General features: G+C 48.1%; 1 protein-coding gene across 4 annotated transcripts in view; it reads left to right on the plus strand.

Annotated features, from left to right (window-relative positions):
* The window catches only part of SRGAP3 (SLIT-ROBO Rho GTPase activating protein 3), a 127,901-nt gene that overhangs the window by 76,246 nt on the left and 31,892 nt on the right, over positions 1 to 19,763 (plus strand). For all 4 annotated transcript variants that reach the window (XM_040591568.1, XM_040591569.1, XM_040591571.1 and 1 more), the window contains exons 4-6: positions 2,965 to 3,027; positions 8,713 to 8,898; positions 10,336 to 10,464. In XM_040591568.1, the coding sequence (XP_040447502.1) occupies positions 2,965 to 3,027; positions 8,713 to 8,898; positions 10,336 to 10,464 (378 nt within the window). The remainder of the gene's footprint in view (positions 1 to 2,964; positions 3,028 to 8,712; positions 8,899 to 10,335; positions 10,465 to 19,763) is intronic.

Consider the following 19,763-nt stretch of genomic DNA (forward strand, 5'->3'; position numbering starts at 1 on the left):
GAGCAGAGGCGAGAGCTGCAGCTGGGTCTGGGCCATGGCTGCCCCACAAGCCTGTCCTCCCTCAGCCAGGGGGCTCGGTGTGGCGCCCGGGCTGCGTGTGGCAGCAGGGTCACCCTGGAGGGGTTATGCACGGCTCTGAGCTCCTGCAGGCTGGGGACATCTGGGCTCCGAGACCCCCGCTTGCAGACCTTGACTTTAATAACTCGCGTTCTGGAGGGATACATGCTTTTAATAGCTATCTGGCTTGTTAGCAAGCCACAGTGAGGTTTGCAAGACCAGCTGACAACTGCCCGTGTTGGCAGGGAGGGGAGGAGGACTGGGGTTTCCAGCAGAGGTTCCCAGGTGGTGGTGGGTACTTAGCACCTTCTGGTACTCAGCATCTCCTTGGCACCTCACTGATGGCGGAATGGGAGCAGTGTGCATCAGTTGTGCTTCTGAAGATGAAAACTTTTCATCTATGTAGGTTGTCCAGCTAGCTTTAATTAGAATACCTCTCTGTGTCGTGGGCTTCTTTAGCCATCCAGCCAAGAAGCTGACAGGATGTTTTCCCTGACTGTGTGCACAAATTCATGGAGTTATTTGAGGAAATCTGAAAGAAGCTGCTCAGTTTTTTTTGGTTTGATGGTTTGTTTTTGGTGTGGTGTTGGTTTTTTTTTTTTTTTTTTTTTTTTTGGAGGGGATGTCTATACTTAAACACATCTTCAAGCTATAATAAATGTTTCCTAGCCAAGAAAGTTCCACAGACAGATTTGGGGTGTAATTACAAGGGAGGCAGGAAAGCAGTGCATGCACATCTACGGTAGCATCCAACCACTGGATTTCTGAGTGGGAGCGACTTGATCTGCAGCCAAGCTGAAACGTTCAGTGGCTTGCCGAGCTGCAGCTCTCCCGTGAAATGCCGCGTTCATGCTGTGGGAGGTAGGCAACTGGATCCGCTTCATCCTGCCTGGCAGGGAAGCTGCAAACAAACTGGTGACAGGATTTCAGCAGACAGGAGGGGGGTGGATGGAGGAAGATGCCGTGAGTTTTCACACTCGCGGTGAGCTTTCCCCTAAGCTCGCTGAACTTTGGCTGTTGCGGTGGTGGAATCGGAAACTTTATTATATAACGATGGTGTTGCTGTTTTGTAATAAAATGTCCATTTTGAGAGGTACTTTGGTTCACTCACGTGAGAATAGTTAAAAGGGGCTACTGAAGACAAATTGGGGAGCGTGGGTCATGGTCAGGGTAAACCTAAAAGGTGAAGGGCTGGGGCAGGGGCTGGGAAGCCCTGGTAATCTTTGTTCTGAAGTATGAAAGTTGATTGGAAGTTGCAAGTCCAGCAGCGGGTGTCTTTAATGAATCTGTGAAATCGAGGCAGACGGACAGGTGATACTGTATGCCTGGAGAATGCAAATCTAAGTGATTTGTGTACTCACAGGTGTTTATTGTATAATGTGAGTTAGGGTAGCTAATGTAGCACTAGCACAGCCAGCTCAGTGTGGAGAATGCAGCGGCCGCTTACCCACATCCAGTAATGCAGGTTTTGTTGAAAAATAGGCAGTCAAGCTGTAAAACGCTACCAGCTATGGAGCGGGCCCAGCTTCTGTGCACTCTGCCAGGCTTAATGTGAAACAAGTCCCCAGAATGGGGGGGAGGGCGTTACATGTCAGGTCCACACAGTGAGTTGGCTACGGGCTGGAGGTAAATCCTGCCAGTGGAAAGGCAAAACAATATTGTCTGTAATTCTAGATTCATCCCTGTCTGTTTGCAGGGTAAATAAATTGCGTGATATTCTTCATCATGGTCTCTGAAACCCAGGTTGGGTGATCCATGGACAAACGTCGACCTCAAACAAAAATGCAGCAATTCTGAAATAGCATGAGGATTTACTGTACTGAATGTGTTCATGTTTATAATCACGCATTTTATTTTGTTAAGGATTTGTAGAAAATTAAAGGAAATCAAAATACCAATTTACTTTTAAACTTCATTGTCACAGGCAGATTGGAAGAGGCAGCCATCTGTATTTTTGTTTTAATGTTTAGAAATGGAAAAAACGGAGCCCAGATGTGGATTGGCAGCCCTGTTGATGATGTCTTTTCAGCTCCTGGAGCAGGAAGGATCTTAGACAGGATTTCTGAAGTGGTGCACATAAGGCCCCTGGGGCATTTCTCATGCTGCGGGGCCGTTTTGTTTTCTAAAATAATACCCAGAATTAAAAAGTACGTGGTTTTGTTAACTGCACTGCAGAGCGAAGAATGGCAAGTCTCGCCTTCAGTAGGGGAGCCAGGAGAGGTCACATCTCTGAGGGGGCAGAAGGTATTTGAGAGGGGCATTACCAGAAGCTGGTTGCGCTGCCAAGGTCCACCCCCTCCATTGTCAGCTGAAGGGTGGAAAGAAAAACCTCACAGGTCTGCGAGAGGTTGCTGTGGTTTTGCTGTCTGCAGGATGGGTGTGAAAGCCTCTGCTGGGATTAACAGGGTCCGCTTGGGGACGGGGTGGACGTGCTGGGGACAAGTACTTCTGGCTTGGCCAGGATGAGGTTGGCCACTCAGTTTAAGAAAAGAAGAGAGCAGTTCACTGCTTCCCTGTCCTACCAGCTTGCCGGTGTCCCCAGCCTTTGTCCCCTTTCCTGGCACCATGGTGTCCTGTACCAGTACTCTGGCAGCACGGGGCACCTTCAGCGTACATTTGATCAGCTAGTCAGGGGGAGAAAACCTGTCACCTTGTTTCTTCTTCCTGAGATTGAACCGGGCATTTGTAGGGATCCCATTCCCTCTTTCCATGCCTCCTGCCTATTTCTGGAGTTTGAAGCCCTTTGAGTGGTGTGAGGTCCTCTGGAGCCACGGTGCACTGGGGGTGTTCCAAGCGAGGAGTATTTGGAAGTCATACAGTTTTACTCTTCCCTCCAAAATAGACTTTCCTTTCAAAACTGCACGTTGTGAGTGTAATGGAGTCTCAACTCTTCTTTTTGTCTTCCAGAGTAAGGAGATTGGCTTACAGATGCATGAAGAACTCCTGAAAGTCACCAACGAGCTTTACACGGTGAGTAATGAGCTGATCCTACCCATGCCTAGCCTGTGCAGCAAGGGGAGCGCAAGCAACATCATTTGTTAGAACAAAATGCCCATTCAAGGTGGCAGTGACTTGCGGAGGCTTGCTCTCCGTCCTGCCGTCCCGTGGTGCAGCCTGTTCATTCCTCTTGCGTTTGTGAGGAACCTTTCACTCGTCACAGGTGTTGACGGCAGCAGAGGAAGATCTCCCGGTGACCCTGCCGTGAGGGGCTGCTGCGGCCACACCGTGCCCTCTCGGCAGCTTCACTGCAGCATCAATGGAGTTGTTTTGGGCATGATCCGGTGTGATGCCTGGTGGCAGTAACGCTCTCACCTGCTAGGCTCCTATGCCGTGTTGCCTTTAGGCGCCTTTCAGCTTTCTCCTGGCTGGTGCTTTCTGCCAGGCACTAATGGCCCAGCAGCTGTGCTCCGTGTTGGCAGCTAATTTGTGGCTGAAACCTGACCCGCTTCTCTGAGGCTGGTGGCCTGTGGATGATGGCTGAACATGACCCGCTGCTGAGGAACACATAAAACTTTTAGCTTGCGTGTTACCAGCTTCAGCTCCCTGCTCCAAGGAGCACTTTGGTTGCCGAGCTGCCTCTGTGCCTCCAGGTGAAATCCTACACTGCTATTCAGAAGTTGCTCTTCAAGCAGGTTTTCATAGTTGGGCAGTAAAAGTCTTTGTGTTGCTTGTCTTTTGCCCCGTAGCAATTGGATTTGTTTTTTGGTATTTTATTTGAGGTTTAGTATCAACAAAGCAATATAAAGTCAGTCTTACGTTGGAAAATTGAGGCGATGTATTTGCTTTCTTTGGTTGCATCTGTTACTGGTACATAAATAACACTGCAGTAAGTTTATTCCTAAACAATTATTTTATTCCATCTTTTTGAAAAATAGGCCTGAACAACAGAGCATGAATGATACTATTTGAAATTTCTGCCATAAATTTTCTCTTAACAGGTTTGTTTCTGCATTGGTTGTTGAAGGATTCATTTTTTGTGAGACCTGCAGTGTGGGTGGACAGCCAGGTTGGATTAAAAAGCCTGTGTGAGGTTTGGGAGTGTGCTGTTGATGGTTGAATGTTACAAGCTGTGTTAGTGGTGGTGACTAATTAAGATTGATTACAACAGCAGTATGACAGATGCAAAACAAGGAAAGGCTAACAAGGGCTGGGCTGACCTTAATACCTGTGGGCCGGTCTACCCAGAACCCAAACACAGGACAGGAGCATCACCTGAGGGATGTGGATAGATCAGCTTGAGGATCAGAAGCATGCTGAGGTCTGAAGCACATGCAGTTGGCCAAGGAAGAGCATAGAGACTGTGGCAGAATTTCACTGGAGCTGAGCTTTCCCCCCATTCACAGCTTTGCTCCCCCACGCTGAGCACAATGTATCTCAATGGCAAAACAGACTGGAAATGTTTTCTTTGAACTGACCTTGCTGCTAAGATAACAAACTGATAACATCATCCGGCTGGGAAGGAGCAGGGAAGAGGCAACGCTTTTCAGGCATGATGATGAAACATGAAGAAAAAGCAGGTCCGGTTGGGCAAACAAGATCACCTTAAATCTGTTCAGTGCAAGCCAGATCCTCTCTAGTCAGTAGTTTTGTCCTTGAGACATCAGGTAGAACAGGCTTAATTGCATGCTTGGCATGCAGGTTGGTCCAGCATGCTGGTGGTGTTCTGGGACATCTTCGGGCCTTCATTGCGACGTGTTGGGTATCCAAGGAGTAGCACATTCAGTAGCTGTGGCTGTTGACAGAATCAGATACGGAATAGGGACCCCTGGCCCAAGGGACACCAAGCTATGCCTTGTAAAACGTCATTTATCTGCTGTCAGTGCAAGGAAGCTGTTTATTTTGCCTATAGCCAAGCCCTGTATCCATCGTACATGTGCCCTGGCTAGGCTAGGCTGTGTTTTAAGCTTTTCAAGAGGGGAATTCTGTGCACTGTGTGGAAACAATATAATTTTTACAGGCTTCTCAGGTGCCCACCATCTGAAACTTAAGCCAAAATAACTAAATTGATTTTAATTCAGCCTTGTTGAAGTTCTGATGCAAGTCACCCTGTGAACTTTCTGTGTGGAAAGAACTAAACCCCCAAACCATGCTGATTTTAATTAAAAAGGAAGTAGATGAACTTCATTCTGAAATAGGAGTTGCTTGTGAACAGTTTTGCACAGAAAAAATTTAGCTGTGAAATAAAACCAGCTTCATGTTTTGATTCCTGCGTGCAGACTCCAGCAGACAGCTAGCAGGTTGGAGTCCGTAAAGTCGGAGGTTCTCTGTTGCTTTGCTCACTGGTCCCTTTCTGTATTGTATGCATCCCTGTCTGAAGAAGTCAGGCCACGATTAGGGTAGGAAAGCCAGAGCACCATTCTGGTAGCGCTTTCTATTTCGTACGTGTGTGGCACTGACAGCGCGCGGCTGGGTGTGTGGGCTGTTTGCCGTAATGCAGGGACACGGCTGTAGCTGACGGCAGCACGATGGAGTCCATAGAAGTGCCGTGATTTGAACTGGTGCCATCGTTTGTCACGAGGTATTATGGAAGAGGATTAATAACTGTGAAATTAATTGTATTGATTAGAATAGTATCTACAGATACATTGCCCAGGTTAAACATAATGGCAATAATCATTCCCTGTGTAGCAGTGGCTGGAGGCAGCTCTCCCTTTCCGTGGGGAGCGCTGCAGGGGGAGGCTGTCCCTCCATGGCGGGTGTTTTCTGTCAGTACCAGCTCTAGAAGTCACTGACTATCCCGTGGTAGAAACGCGTTGATACGTTGCTCTGTGTCACTCTGTAGAAATTCTCTGAAAAGGGCATGTTTGCTTTCACGCTCCCTTGGAAGACCCGGGAGGTGGAGGTGAGCCCATGTCAGTCGATGGATTTGTCCCTTTCTCAGACCTGGCGCTGTGGTTGTCCCTTAGGCTAAGCCATAGGCTGCATCCAGGGAGGAGGGGGCTGGGGTCTTCAGCAGGCTTTCACCTACGGCTGTGCTCATCTCTGCTTCACCCTGTGTGCTGGGCTTGTATTTTGGTCTCCTTGACTTCAGGAGGGCCTGAGCCTGTGCTTAATGTGGGTCACCCAGTTTTGGTCTGCTTTCTCTGGTGGATCAGAACCTTAATGATGGGCTGCGTAGAAATGTAAAGCACTTCTAGCTGAAGACAGCAAACACTGCCATTTACAGCTGGTATTTTGGTAATGGCCTTCACCCAGAACGTGTTATTAATATTGGAAGACACAACTTGTGTTGTTAAATAACTAATGAGCATTGGGATGTATTTTTCTTCATCTATTGCAACTAATTAACTTATTTGCAGAAGAGATCCCAGGGATGCAGCTGTGCCAGTTTTTCTGTATGACACAGTAGCGTAAGACAGGGACAGTGTGACTCAATTGCAAGCACCAAGAAGGCACGGATCAAAGGGCTGATGGTGTGGTGCAGGTAGTTCCCATTCAAAATTAAATTAAGGCAGATATTAAACCAAACAGAAATATCTCCTGAATTTCCAAGAGCTGTGTGGCATGGCAGCTGGTGAGGAACTGGTCAGCACAGTGAGCTGTTTAAAGCACGTTTCAGCAACATGCATGCTGGAGTTTGGGGAAGATATTTTAATGGAAATTAGGTCCTTTGTGCTTTGTTAAAGAGACTTTCAGAGGACTTTTAAACCTGGTTCCTGTGTTACCTTTTCAGGTTCAAGCAGGGACAAAATACAGAGGAGGAGAAAGGACCTTTGTTAAGGAAGGTTTCTGCAGTCATTAGCAAATAAGTCAGTAAGAGCCTGTGCAAAGGTACCAGATCGCAGTGGGGCTGGGTACCCCCCTTGCAGCACCCTGCCCTGCACTCTGGCTGCTGAGGTGTGTCCCCCCCCCCCTTGCAGCTGCGGGACCCACTGGAGTCAGTGGGAAAAGGGGTGATGGCAACGTGTCCCCAGGCTGGCGGCAGAGCGGTGTAGCTGCGGGTGGACAGAGAGTACCGATGAGTTGTGCTGAAGTCTTTCTGGTTAGGTAACTGTCTCATAACGTTTAGATTTCACAAAAATAATGCAGTTTGGACCACTGTTTAATTGTTGGGGTTTGCTGCTGCGTTGTGTTAGAGGCTTTCTGGGTGCTGGAGAAACCTCTCTTATTGCTGCCTGACTGCACTGAAGCGCAGGACTTTTCTTTTTCACGTTTCCCCCAGAAAGATGGAGACAGCGAAGATGAGGAGTACTTATTGAAGCCCTCTAGTCTTTCTTCTTAGGAAAACCCCAGAAACTGTTTTGTGTGTGTCCTGTGACATTCACTGCAGAAACTGCAGTTTGAAATGTGTCTTGGATCTATGTTAGAATTTGCAGGATTTTTAAATAAAGAAGCTCAGAAACAAGGCACAAGCAGTTGCTTAAAATTGTAACTCCCAGCGATGGCACATTTGGGTTGATGCTTCGATGCGGCATTTGGAGCTCATTTGCAGCTGACGCTTGTGCTTGGCAAGAGGAGACATCATATGTTTCAGCCTAACCTCATCCAAGTTAAACACTCCTGGTTCCTGCTGATGACTGCAGCTCAGGAAAACCCTGTATTTTCTTCATTAAGGCTTATGCAAAGTTACTCTGCATCTGTGGGTTCCTTCTCCTTTTTAACCTGTGGCCTTGAGGCAATCCTGTCCCAGTGCTGTTGCCAGTGGTACCTGGACACTGTGCGTGAGGCTGATCTTCAGCAAGAAGTCAGGCATCTCCAGCCTTGTCAAGACAATGGGGAATACAACGTCCAAATCCTGAAGGGAGATGATGAAAGGGGACAACGTGACTAAAGGCATAAAGAAAGAAGAGCAGATGTGCTCCTCTTGCCAGCTCCATTAAAATGATCGCAGTGTGCCCTTTGGGCTTTTGTATCTGAAAGGAAAGGCTGTGGTAGAAGTTTTGCCTGCAGGAGTTTTCCTGGCAGTAGATCAGCCTCCTCTATCCAGAGTCACTGGTGGTGATCTGGAACTTAGAGGGCTCGGTGCTGCTGCAGTCTGCGCTGACGCTGCTTACCCACAGCAGCGAGAGGAGAATTAACTGGTGATAGGAGACAAACTGCATTTCTGCTTGGAAAGCACAGCTCCACCACCTTGCAGGTGAGGTGTGCTGTCAGGATGGTACAGCAGGGGTTATGCTGATGGGTTTGCTTAGCAAGTGCAAGTGTGGGAACAGAGCGGTCTGGCCAAAAGTGACTTCAGGTTGACTTTGACCTCACAGTCTCTCGTCATGGAGACGCTTATCTCAGCTGCAAAGCACTGGAAGTTATGTCTCTTTTCCCTGTAGGCAGAAGGCGCACAGTGCTCTTTGAACACCGGTGTGTGCTGGAGGCACATCCTAGCCTGTCCCTGCAACAGGGACTGCATGGGGATAGCGGTACTTACACTGGTTCTATGCCATTTTGAAATAGGGCTAGTGATGGCATTAATTTTATAAAGTCATAGAAATGTTTGGGTTGGAAGGGACCTTGAAGATCACCTAGTTCCATCCCCCTGCCATGGGCAGGGGCACTTAGGGGCTTTTCCTTCCCACTTTGTTGTCGCTTCATGCCATAGTAGCCTCAGACAGCCCTGGCACAGCTGAGGCTGCTCCACGCTGCCCGTGGCTGTCATCTTCTTGTGCACTGATGCTTCATGTGGCCATTGGGCAGGGTGCTCACAAACTTCTCTTTCCTCAGGTGATGAAGACCTACCACATGTATCATGCAGAAAGCATCAGTGCTGAGAGCAAGCTGAAGGAGGCAGAGAAGCAGGAGGAAAAGCAGTTCAACAAGTCGGGGGACATCAGCGTGAACCTTCTGCGGCATGAGGACAGACCTCAGCGGCGCAGCTCTGTCAAGAAGATTGAGAAAATGAAGGAGAAGGTGGGTGAGAGGGAAGGACGGGGAGCCAGGCTGGGGGCTTGGCTCTAGCCCTCTCTTCTTCTGTGCCGCTGCTCCCCTGTCTGTGGAAGGGCTTAGGGAGGATGTCGACCTGTGTGCTTGTGCGTTGCTGAAGGGCAGGCTGAGGCGGCCGTGATGAGCCTCTTTGCTGCTTCCTGGCTGTGGAGGCGTGCCAAAACTAGCTGCTAGCGAGGATTTGCTTCAAAATCGGGCTGGCGCTGCTCAACAACGAATGGGGATGGGGGACATAAGGCAGCGCAGCCTTTGGAGGGGGTGGTGGACCCGCACGGGAGCCACATGGCCACCCATGACATCTGCTGTGCTGGTCTCTGGAGGGAGGGCTGGGAAGGGCGGCTGGAGGGGCCTCGGAGGGTGACGGCTCTGAGAGCCCGTGGCAGAGATGGGCGGTGGGAGGTGCTGGTACACCAGCCGCTCGGCCTCACGGTGGCCTTCGCCATGTGCTGGCTGGGACCCAAGACCCAGCTGAACACTGAGGAGGGCAGCGCGGCAGGGTGTCTGGCTCGGCACAGCGATGCTTTCTGATACAGACCCAGGCCCCTGCTACGGGGGGCTGTGGTTTGTTCATGACTGATATTTTTTAAAAAAGCACTTTTAGCCGTGAACAATAGCTGTCCCAGGGTTCCGTCAGAGACTCGTGGCAGGCAAGGAAAGGTCGGATATATAAATTAACAGTGTTTCTTCTGCTGCAGACTCTGGGAGTTAAAGTGCAGCATTCAGTTGGCTTTGCTGGTCTTAACTCCTTTCTGGCTTCAGTAGATCGCAGAATCTCAGAAACTGTAATTTTTCTGTTAATTTTGGAGAAAAAGCAATAGCCTCCTGAGCCAGGACGAGTTTGCTCGTGTGTTGACCTTGGGGCATTGTCTAGCAGCATGCTTCTTTGAAGGATTAATCTTTGGTGCTAAACCTTTAGATTAGTGGTCTGCCTGGGCAAATGCCCCAGATCTTGAGCACATCTGCTTTCCTACGCAGTTTTGAATTCTGGGTCCTGTTCTAAATTTTGTAGCTTGGGCCTCTGGGCCAGATTCCACTTTGATACAGCTGCATAAATCTGGAGCAAGTCCAAATGTACATCAGCATTTCTGAGAGGAAAATTTGGCCCTCTAATTTTGATTGATGCCAAAACCTCCACAACTGCACAGATAAAGGAAGAGCAGCTGTGCTCAGGGTGCACGGGGTACATCTGAGCAGAATGTGCTCGTTGTGCCTTGGCTGACGGTACCAGGGGTGTTCAGATGCAATCTCCTCCATCCTGGCCAGGGTGCCTCGTTTCATACCCTGTAAAAAAATTTATTAATTAACGTCACACCCAAGCTGCAGGGTGCTGTGGGGCCCAGCAGCAAGAGAAGCTGTGAAAGTAGCATCCTGTTTGTGCTCTGACATTCCATTTTGCTTTTTCAGAGACAAGCCAAATATTCTGAAAACAAGCTGAAATGTACTAAAGCCAGGAACGACTACCTGCTGAACCTGGCAGCCACCAACGCAGCTGTCAGTAAATACTACATCCACGATGTCTCTGACCTCATTGATGTAAGTGCTTCCCCCCTGCATGTGTCCTGCCCGTGTTCTACTAATGAGTGCACAGCTAAATCTTAAGCATGGTTTGGTCCTTCAGTGCACTCTCATGTGGTGGTAATGAAGGGCTATTTGTTGGCGCTTTAAAATTTGCTTACCCGGGGCCTGAAAATGTGCTGTAAACTTGGATATTTTCTCCACTCCCCCTACCTGCCCCCCTCCCCTCCCCTCCCATGACATTTTTTCCCTCCCAGCTGCACACATGCATTTGACTTTCCCCTCAGTTGATGCAGGCATATATGAACAGAGCTAGAGCTGCCATTGTATGGGAGTCATAGAATCATAGAACAGTTTGGGTCAAAAGGGACCTTAAAGACCATCTAGTTCCAACCTGCCATGGGCAGGGACACCTTCACTAGTCCAGGTGGCTCCCAGCCCCGTCTAGCCTGGCCTTGAGCACTGCCAGGGATGGGGCACGCACAGCTGCTCTGGGCAGCGCTCTGTCAGCCTCCTCTGAACTTTATGGTGGCCTTGTGAGCACACAACAAAGTAATTGATTCATATGTATGCTACATACAAACTTCTTTCATCAGTGTCTGGGGAAAAAAGGTGGAGTTTTTCATAATAACTGCGGGGTATGAACCAGCCTGAACCAAACGCTTTTCTGGACACATAAGCAGAGGAGGCTGGATGGAACTGCATGGTTCAGGCATGTCTAATAGACAGTTATGAACCAGAAATTGCCTGCATGTTTTCTGCAGCTCTCATGCTGTATCCCAAGCATGCTAAGGTCTGGTTCTTGGTGCATGTTGGCTCTGCCTTCAGAACTGCACAGACACACAGTGCTTTACTTCATGTTGAAGTGGTGGCTTCATCTGCTGTGGCAGAGCACAGAGCAGGGTGTCCTGCGGCTGGAGCTCCACAAAGTCCAGAGCCTTTGGAGAATTTCCCTTGGGACAGGCCAGGTGAGCCTGAGGTTTCTTCCTGGCCCATTGATTAATCTGCATTTGAAACAGATAAACTCTAATGAAGATCAGATATGTCCTTGGTTTTGTTGTTGAAACAGAAGATTTATTATTTTTTTTTCTACTATATGCATCTGCAGTTTCTGTCAATACAAGCAGGCGCTTAGCTGTCCTCAGCTTTGCTGGCAGTTAAGCACATGTGGAAGTGCTTTCCTAGCAAGGGAAGGTGCTTGCCGAGTTGTATGACCAGAAATGCTCATTGTGTGAAAATAGCCTCAGGGCAGGAACTGCTGGAAGCATTTTCCTAGTGATGGTAGGAACTGAACCCATGTGTGTGTCGGTGACTCCTGCGAACTGCTTTTAAATGATTTGAGAGAAGGGATTTCAATTTCTTCCTTTAATAAGCATATTCATAGTGGTATAGATTGCACAATGCAGAGTTTCTTCCTGCTAGAGTTGCTTCAGTGAGCACATAAATAACTGATCTATCAGTCCTGAGTTAGTCTTCTGGCTTCATCATTACTTAAATGTATAATTTTAAAATGTGCTGGAGTTTTTTCTCCTTTACTAACCCACTAACTTGTATTTATTCTTCTAAGCACTGAATTAAAGTAAGTCTGATGCAAAACCCCTGGTGATTTCAACATTATGAGATATGATAAAGTATTCTTAGTGTGTCATTTTTGTTTTCTTTATTATTTAAGATTTATTTAGCCATACTAAAAAGAGTAACATCTTGGTCGCGGAGCCATTTGAACAGCAAAGTATGATAATGCTTGGGTTTATCTGTGGGGTTTCTGCTTTTGTTGTGTATGTTCTCTCTCTCTTTTCTCATTTATTTTTTGAAGCAAGAATGAATGACTTGCTTGGAGTTTTGGGGACTTTGATTTCCCAGAGTTGCCGAGTTCCATTTTAGTTCTGGCTGTTTATTCAATTCCTCACAACTTAACTTTACTTGCTGACACTTCCACTGGAGTTAGCAGATGGCTTTTCTTCCCCGCTCTAGGAATCCCTTTAGGGGACTTTAACTAAAGCATCTTCAACTCTGCACAGCTAAATTCCTCTAATTATATGTTCTTTCACCAAAGAAAACAAAATATCGTATGTGTGAGCTGCACACCAGTGTCCTAATTTTAAATCCCCAAAGGAAGAGCAGTTTATTTGAACAGGCTTTTGTACAAATTCAATGTGTTTTGCAAAAGCATGGCAAGAAGGGTTCCGACACTCTCCAGAAGACGGGGATCGCATTTGCTGTATCCCACTATTACTGAAAGTGGTTGGAAGAAACAACAGCCATGGGATCCCACTGCGCTGGGCATTCTGTAGGTGTGTAATCCATGTAAAGGAAGATGAAGAAAACAGATATTTTTAGATGTAGTTTTAAAGTTAGTGTTTTAATCTTAGAACGTTTAACAATGATAAGGAGAAGGGTGCCTTTCACTCTGGGGAGTGAGTGCCATCGGCCAGCCCCGGCTCTGTACCACGGCAGGATGTGGGTCCTCTGCCCCGTGGGGCAGCCCTGCTGTTTCACAGGACACGGCAGAAGAGCTCTGAGCATGGAGGGAGGATTTTGCCTTCAGTAGAGAATCTGCAGAGCTCTTGGCCGCAGCAGTGTGAACGGAGCAGGGTGATGCAGGGCCCCGGGCATCTGCACAGGGGGAGCTGTGCCTGGCCAGAGGAGCGGGTCTGCAGGAAGAGGGCGAGTGCAATGGGGCTTCATGGTAGGAACAGAGGTTTGGTTTAGCTCCAAGCCTGGCTGGCCATGCTTTAATAGGATTCTAGCAGTGTACATGTATTACAGTTATGCAAATTCTCCCTGCTTCTCCACCCTTCGTCACCAAGGGTGATGATTAACGATGTACCAGACTGTCTTTCCAGGACATAGGAGGGGTGATGGGAGGCTCTCACACACCCCTCATATCAAGCACAAATTGCCATGTGCAGTTTTATGATTTGTACACAAATCTGAACAGTCAGGACACTGGAGCAGCTAATTTAGCAGTGTTCTCCCCAAATCCCAGATGGCTTAGTGTCATCTGTTAGGTACAGCCTTGACATTTCTTGTGCCCTCGGCATCACTGCAGAGTAGTGACTTCTATAACAAAGCCGTTCTGCTAATCTCCCGGTCTGGTGAGAAGGAAGGTCCCAGCTGCTCTGGGAGAGAGTGAAGAGTCCTCCCAGGGCTGCAGTTTTAATGAGAAATTTAAAACTCGATCAGAGGAGCCATGGAGTGGCACAGAGCGCCTCTATCCCTCCCTCTGTCTCCAGTGGCCTTTTGTTTTGTCCTGTAGAAAGGAAGAAAAGAATATAGAGGCAGATCAAATTAGACTTGGACTTAAAGTACACTGTTGTGCCTTTTCCCTTGAAAGAAGCATGTGTTTACATTAAAATGCCTGGGTTCGTCTCTCATTTCTGTCATTAACTATGTGACCAAGTTAATCTCTTTTGGCCATGTATGTGAAGTGGAGATAAAGCTGCTTATCCATCCCTCTGGAATTCTGTGTGAAATGGCCGCAAAATATTTTGAAGTGGTCACATGAAAGATGCCGCTGGATTTAGCCGAGTAAAATATAACAGTTGGTGTCAATACGTGCTGATCCACCAAAACTTGTTCAGCCTCCTGTAAATCCTTTTGAAACAGCAGCTTGCTTCTCTGTGGATTAGTGTGTTTGCTGTGTTTGAGACAAGCAAGCAAGTAAAGGAGGGGAACTATGAGGAATTTAATATTACACATTACTGCCAAATTGTTCAGACCCTGGAAAACTTAGCTGATGGCATTGTCGTTTTTCACATGGTCAAGTGATGCTTCATCAAGTTAGGACACAGAAACGGCGGTCACAGTTGTTACGCCAGTAATCTTCCGTTTGCTTTACTTACAGTGAAACTCTAGGTTTTGCAGCAATGTCAAGGGAGTGGAGGCCAGAAAATACAATATAGGTATAAATGCATAATATATCTTTAAAGAATGTGTAAAGAAAATATAAGGAAAAAAGGGAACGGGGCAGAGCAGATAAGGAGAACTGTTTGTTTCCAGCTGGCGCTGGGTCTGCGGGGGACTGGGAGTGAGGCTGCTGCTACCCGGTGGGCTCAGCCATCGATGGCAGGCTGGCTGTGACACTCGGGCTTTACTCCGGGGTTTGCCCCGTGCTCGGCACACAGTCTGGCCCTGTGCGATGGCCGTGTCCGACAGCCTGGCTCAGCCGGTCCCACTACCGCCGTGGCTGTATCTTTTTGTGGGGGTGTTCAGCCTCCCAAATAAGAGGGAGGCTCAGAGGTGCTGAAGCCACAGACTGCTTTGTTAGGATCTATTTTTTTAAGGCATCTCCTGGCAGCTCATGTCATTGTTGTTTCCATCAGTGGCTAGTTGCCTGGGCACATCTGTGCCTGCTGAGCCAGCGCCGGCGGCAGCTTTGCTGTGCGCAGCGCTTCCCCTGTGTGATTACACAGGGATGTTCCCCTGCCCTGAGTAGCTCTGCATGACTACGCTGGCTTTAATGAAGAGATACTGATTTATGCAAGCAGAGGGTCTCGTTTGGGGCCTTACTCTGTTGTTTGAAGCAATTTTTCCAGCATAAAGAACCTTCCACTTCCAAAGGCTCAGAGGTTCCTCCTGTGCTGTCCTTTGAGTGGGCTTTCTGCCAGATACCAGGCTCCTGCCAGCCCTGGGAGCCAGGTATCTTTTATCGTGGAAACTGTGCAAAGCATCGCTGTCACCGTACCTTCTGTGGAGCAGCATCTGTAACTCAAAACTCGTGCTTGCCCAGGGAGGAGGGCCTGTATGGCAGCTTACCGTGCTGTGTGTCTGCAGCTGGGAGATCTGGCTTCGGGGTATTTCAAATAAAGTCAACAGCAGAGCAATCAAAAGAATAAACAGCTTCCATGAGGAGGAATTAGGCTGTCTCAAGAGGCTCAGCGATTTTTACTGCACGGCTGCTGCGTCCCTGCTGCCCGGTTTCCCACAGAGGCAGCAATCTGGGAATGCCACTGGCAGCCTGCAGCACCCAAGCTACAGGGAAATAGAAAATGTGTGTTTTTAGAAGGTGCGGTCACTAACTTTGCAGGGAGTTGCGAGATGAGCAGCTGGAGGGTGCCACACAGCCACCTGGGCACAAGTGCTTTGCAGTGGGAGGTTGCAGTGGGTACCAGCGGCCATCCCGGGTGGACACTGGCACCCCAGTGTGTGCACAGGGGGTGTAGGGCTTGCTGGGGTGCCTGAGTTCCTGGGGTGCCTGAGCTGGTGAAGAGCGAAACCCACAGCTGCTGTGGTTGCAGAGTTAACCCTCGAGCTTTAACGGTGGGTGCAACAAGACACGCCTGAGCTGGCGGGGAGCCCCAAGCAGTAGTCCTGGCGTGTGAATTGCCTGGGCAGGGCAGAGGTTGCCAGTGGAAATGGGTGATAAAACCAGAAATACCCTTATGCCTTTAAAAGCTTCATGCATTTTAAGAGAAAAAAATGGAAGAAAGAGGATTAGATTCATATGATTTTTCAACGCAGAGCTTCTGTGGATGAAGAGAGGAGGAGAAAAAGGTGCATGTGCTTGATTTCCTGTCACAAATCTGACATGTTTTTCATAGACTAGCACCCTGTTTCAGTAAACTTGTATTACTCTTCTTCAATATGGAGGTTATTAATAATAGCTACCTGTTTGTAACCAGGAACGACAAATCAACATACTTTAATAACTAAGTGGTTCTTAGAGTATTGTATTAAATGGAGGGAATCGAACCAATACACATTTCTTAAATTTTGCTGGTCCTGGCTTTAATAATATGGTAAAACTATTTTAAATTTTTTGCCAAAGTTTGCATCTAGTAAACAGTTTATTCTTCATGTGGATACCACAGGCTTTGGAATTGGCTCGTTAAATTAAATAAGCACACATGCTGATTGGTGTGTGATTTAGAAGTGTCATGCAGTCTGTAAATTTTACTGCCTGAAGACTATGTTCAGTCTTTGTTTGATAGACCTGGTTAGCTTAGTACAAAAAAGCAGTACTTTCCTTTAGAGAAAAGAACTTATTCTTGGCATTTTGGGCTGCTTTTCCCGGTAGCTTGAATGAAGAGCCTCGACATCATTTTCTTTAAAATATTAATTTGCCAATGCATTCATCTTAAAAACAAAACACCATGCCCCCAAACGAACAAACAGGAGCCCTGACCCCCAAAACCATCAAAGAACTCGTTAAAGAAAATACGCATGGGTGAGGAAGCTGCTATAGAGGTACTAAGGAGCGAAATAAAATGTAGTTTAAAAATCCTCTGGAAAGAAACCTGCTTCAGGGACCATAGAGTTAATTAATTATAGCTAAATTTGAAAAGGGCCGCATACTTTTCGGCTCTGTGATACTTACAGTGAAGGAACCTTTGATTAGAAATAATCAGATCTCATGCTTCAGGGCGTGAGTTGATTACTGCAAGGGTCAGGGAGGATCCTGTCCTTCCCCTGCCCTATCCCCACATCGTTCCTTGTTTGGCTAAAAATAAATCAGTTGTTCAGGAGTTTTTACATCTTGGTTGCTGCCTCAGGCAAAACACTGAACGTGATTGACCAAGACCGTTTTAGAAGAGATTTATGGTAACTGTCGAGCGCTGCAGCCAGGCTGTGGCACGCATGGGGGACCCTTCACTCAGTTCAGGAAACACCTTAAAAACAGGTACTTGCCAGGGGCTGTGGGAGAAAGCCAGCCCAGTAGCGAACGTTGCATTGCCCTGGCATTACAGCACGGGCTTCCTGATTCCTTGCCTCAGACCACAAAAATCCGATAGTCACCCATATAACGTGTTACGACAGCTTACGTACTCTTTGTAATAACGGGCACGGTTTTGCTGTGAGTCAGAAAGACAGGAATGCATGGAGGGAATGCAGGGTGCTTTGGTCCCGCGCTGTCAGACGTGTGGTCGCACCCTCACCCCGTGCTGCCGTTCCCCTCGCGCTGCTGACGCCTGGAGCGTGAGCTGCAGCTGAGCTGCCCTCAGCGTGGTAGGCATCCCTGGCGGTGACGCCAGCGCTGGTGTCCTGTGGGCAGAGGAAGAATTTTTGCTGGTTGGTGCTGAGCAGCCAGGGGACCTGTGTTCTGTTTGGTTTCAGGATCCCTCAGCACCCTCGTCATTTGGCAGAGGAGCAACTCTAGGTTTAGATAGACTACAAATTGCTAAAGCTTAAAAGATGGGGACAGCCTGGGGGATATTACCTTTATATTTAAAATAGTGTGCTTTCTCCTGCTGCGCCCACTTCCCAATGCTGAAAAGTTCAGCGACCTTTGAACCGCCTGTGCGCAATGGGGTGAGTGCCTCTGTCGCTGCGCCTCGGCATCCCCCATCGCCCACTCCTGCCCAGCGTCAGACTTGCTGGGGAATATTAAGGGTAATATTCATCAAAAGGAGACAGCCCTTGCATTTATTTGCTTCTTCCCATCTTTTCTGAGCAATTATTTGTGGCTGCTGATGCATCTCAGCCCTTTCTGCCTTCTCCTGGTGTGGTTTAATTTCCTTTGCTGCTGCCTGGATCCAGCTTACAGCATGCAGAGCCTGTTTGTTGTGGTGGGGTGTTGCTTTTTCACAAGCATTTATCATACCTTGGCTGGAATACCTTTTGTAACAGGGTTTGTCTTGATGCTGTTTAGCTTTGAGGGAAGCGCAGTGACTGCAGGCTGCAAAGGTGCAACTGTTTTGTTTTCTGCATATTAAATACTTAGCAAATAAGTCTTCCCCATAAAAATAAATGAGAAAAGCAGCAGCTCGCATTCTCTTTGAACATGCCTCCCAAGATCTGAAGATACTTTCCAGGTATGAGTTAGGCTCTCACATAGTACGCAGCATTGTCCTGGCCAAGCGTAAACATTATCTTGGTAATACATCATTTCATGCTTTGCAACAGACACGTGAAATGTGTTTTAACTGGTGAGGAAGTGAGACAGATGCATCAGTAGTTTGGAAAGCATTTTGTTCTCTCTGGAGCCCAGTACTGTTGTAGCCTCGGGTACATAAAACCCGCAGTGTTTCTGCAGAGCTTCACCATTCATATCAAACCCCATCAAGTTCCTCCGAACCTGACAGTTGCTGTCGTCGCTGCCAGCATCTCTCTCATGTGGGGACATCTGCCCATCCCATGGGGACGGGGCAGCTCTCTGCCCGCTGCTGAGAAGTGACAAGGTCATTGCTGGAGCGTGGGGTGGTTTGGACTCCCATATTTTCCACCTGCTGGATGTTGCTTTCTTAAACCACTGCTTGTTTTCCTGTGCTGGTGCATTTGGTGCCTTGGTTGTGGTCAGTGGCATGGTGTGCTTGCTGCCCCGTCGGTTCAGACCACGCCAGGCCTGGCTGCCACCAGAGATCGCCCTGGGCACAGCAGTGTGACCGGCAGCCCGGGGAAGGGCTGGTGCTCCCTCAGCCGCGCAATTGCAGTTAGGGAAGGGTGCTGGTGCAGGGCTGGAGGCTCGCTGGCTTTCCTCCTGGCTCTGGGCAAACCTTTTAACGTCTTTCTGTTCCCACTGTGTGTCTGAAATGGGATTACTGGCGACAGGGTTAATGGCTGGTGGTGGTCTTCTGTAGCCCCCGGCCCGCCTCCGGCGCAGCGCCATGGTGGGCGGTGGGAGACACACACACATTTGGCTGCTTCGACGGCATTTTGGCTAAAACCAGCTTGTTTGAGCTCTGGGGTGTTGGTTTATTTCTCAAGTTGAACAGTATAATATTTCCACTCCTTGCAGGGGTGTTACCAGACTTAATGAATTAATATACGATGAGCTTTGAGCTTTCCAGATGAAAGGCACTGCAGAAGGGCTAAGGATTATTATTTGTGGCTCTAATTTATTTTCCATCAAAGGGATGAGAGGGGTGAGAAAATGCCATTTGTTCTGGAACTGGGAGCAGGAGTTTGAAGTCTTTTTTTTCTTTCTTTTTCTTTTCCCCTCCCCTTTGTGTGTTTCTCTGGGAATTTTTTGGAAGTCCCTGCTCTGTCTTTTCTTCTCCAGGCAGCAGCTTGTGAAGCAGCCAGCACAGCGCTAATCACCAGAGACTTCAAGGGCCGTAGCATGTTAGGAAAGTGCCTGCCCTGATTCTCTCTAGCAACTGATTTCTGGGCATTGCAAATAACTGCTAGCTTCGGCGTGAGTTCAGCATCAAAGTAAAGGAAAGTTTTCACGTGGAATTTTTTTCTCAAAAGCATCTGGCGATACCCTGAGCCTCATCTTCTCAGATTCTGTGGCATTCAGCAATTTTTCCTTTGTAATAGCTCAGGTTTACCTGCTTTGGCAACAACCACCCTTGAACAGCGGCAGATATTTTCTCCTGGCATTACTTTTTGTGGTCAAGTAGTGACGATTTCCAGGGCGGGTGGGAGAAGGACAG

The sequence above is a fragment of the Falco naumanni genome, chromosome 4 (genome assembly GCF_017639655.2).
Source record: "Falco naumanni isolate bFalNau1 chromosome 4, bFalNau1.pat, whole genome shotgun sequence".
NCBI lineage: Eukaryota > Metazoa > Chordata > Aves > Falconiformes > Falconidae > Falco > Falco naumanni.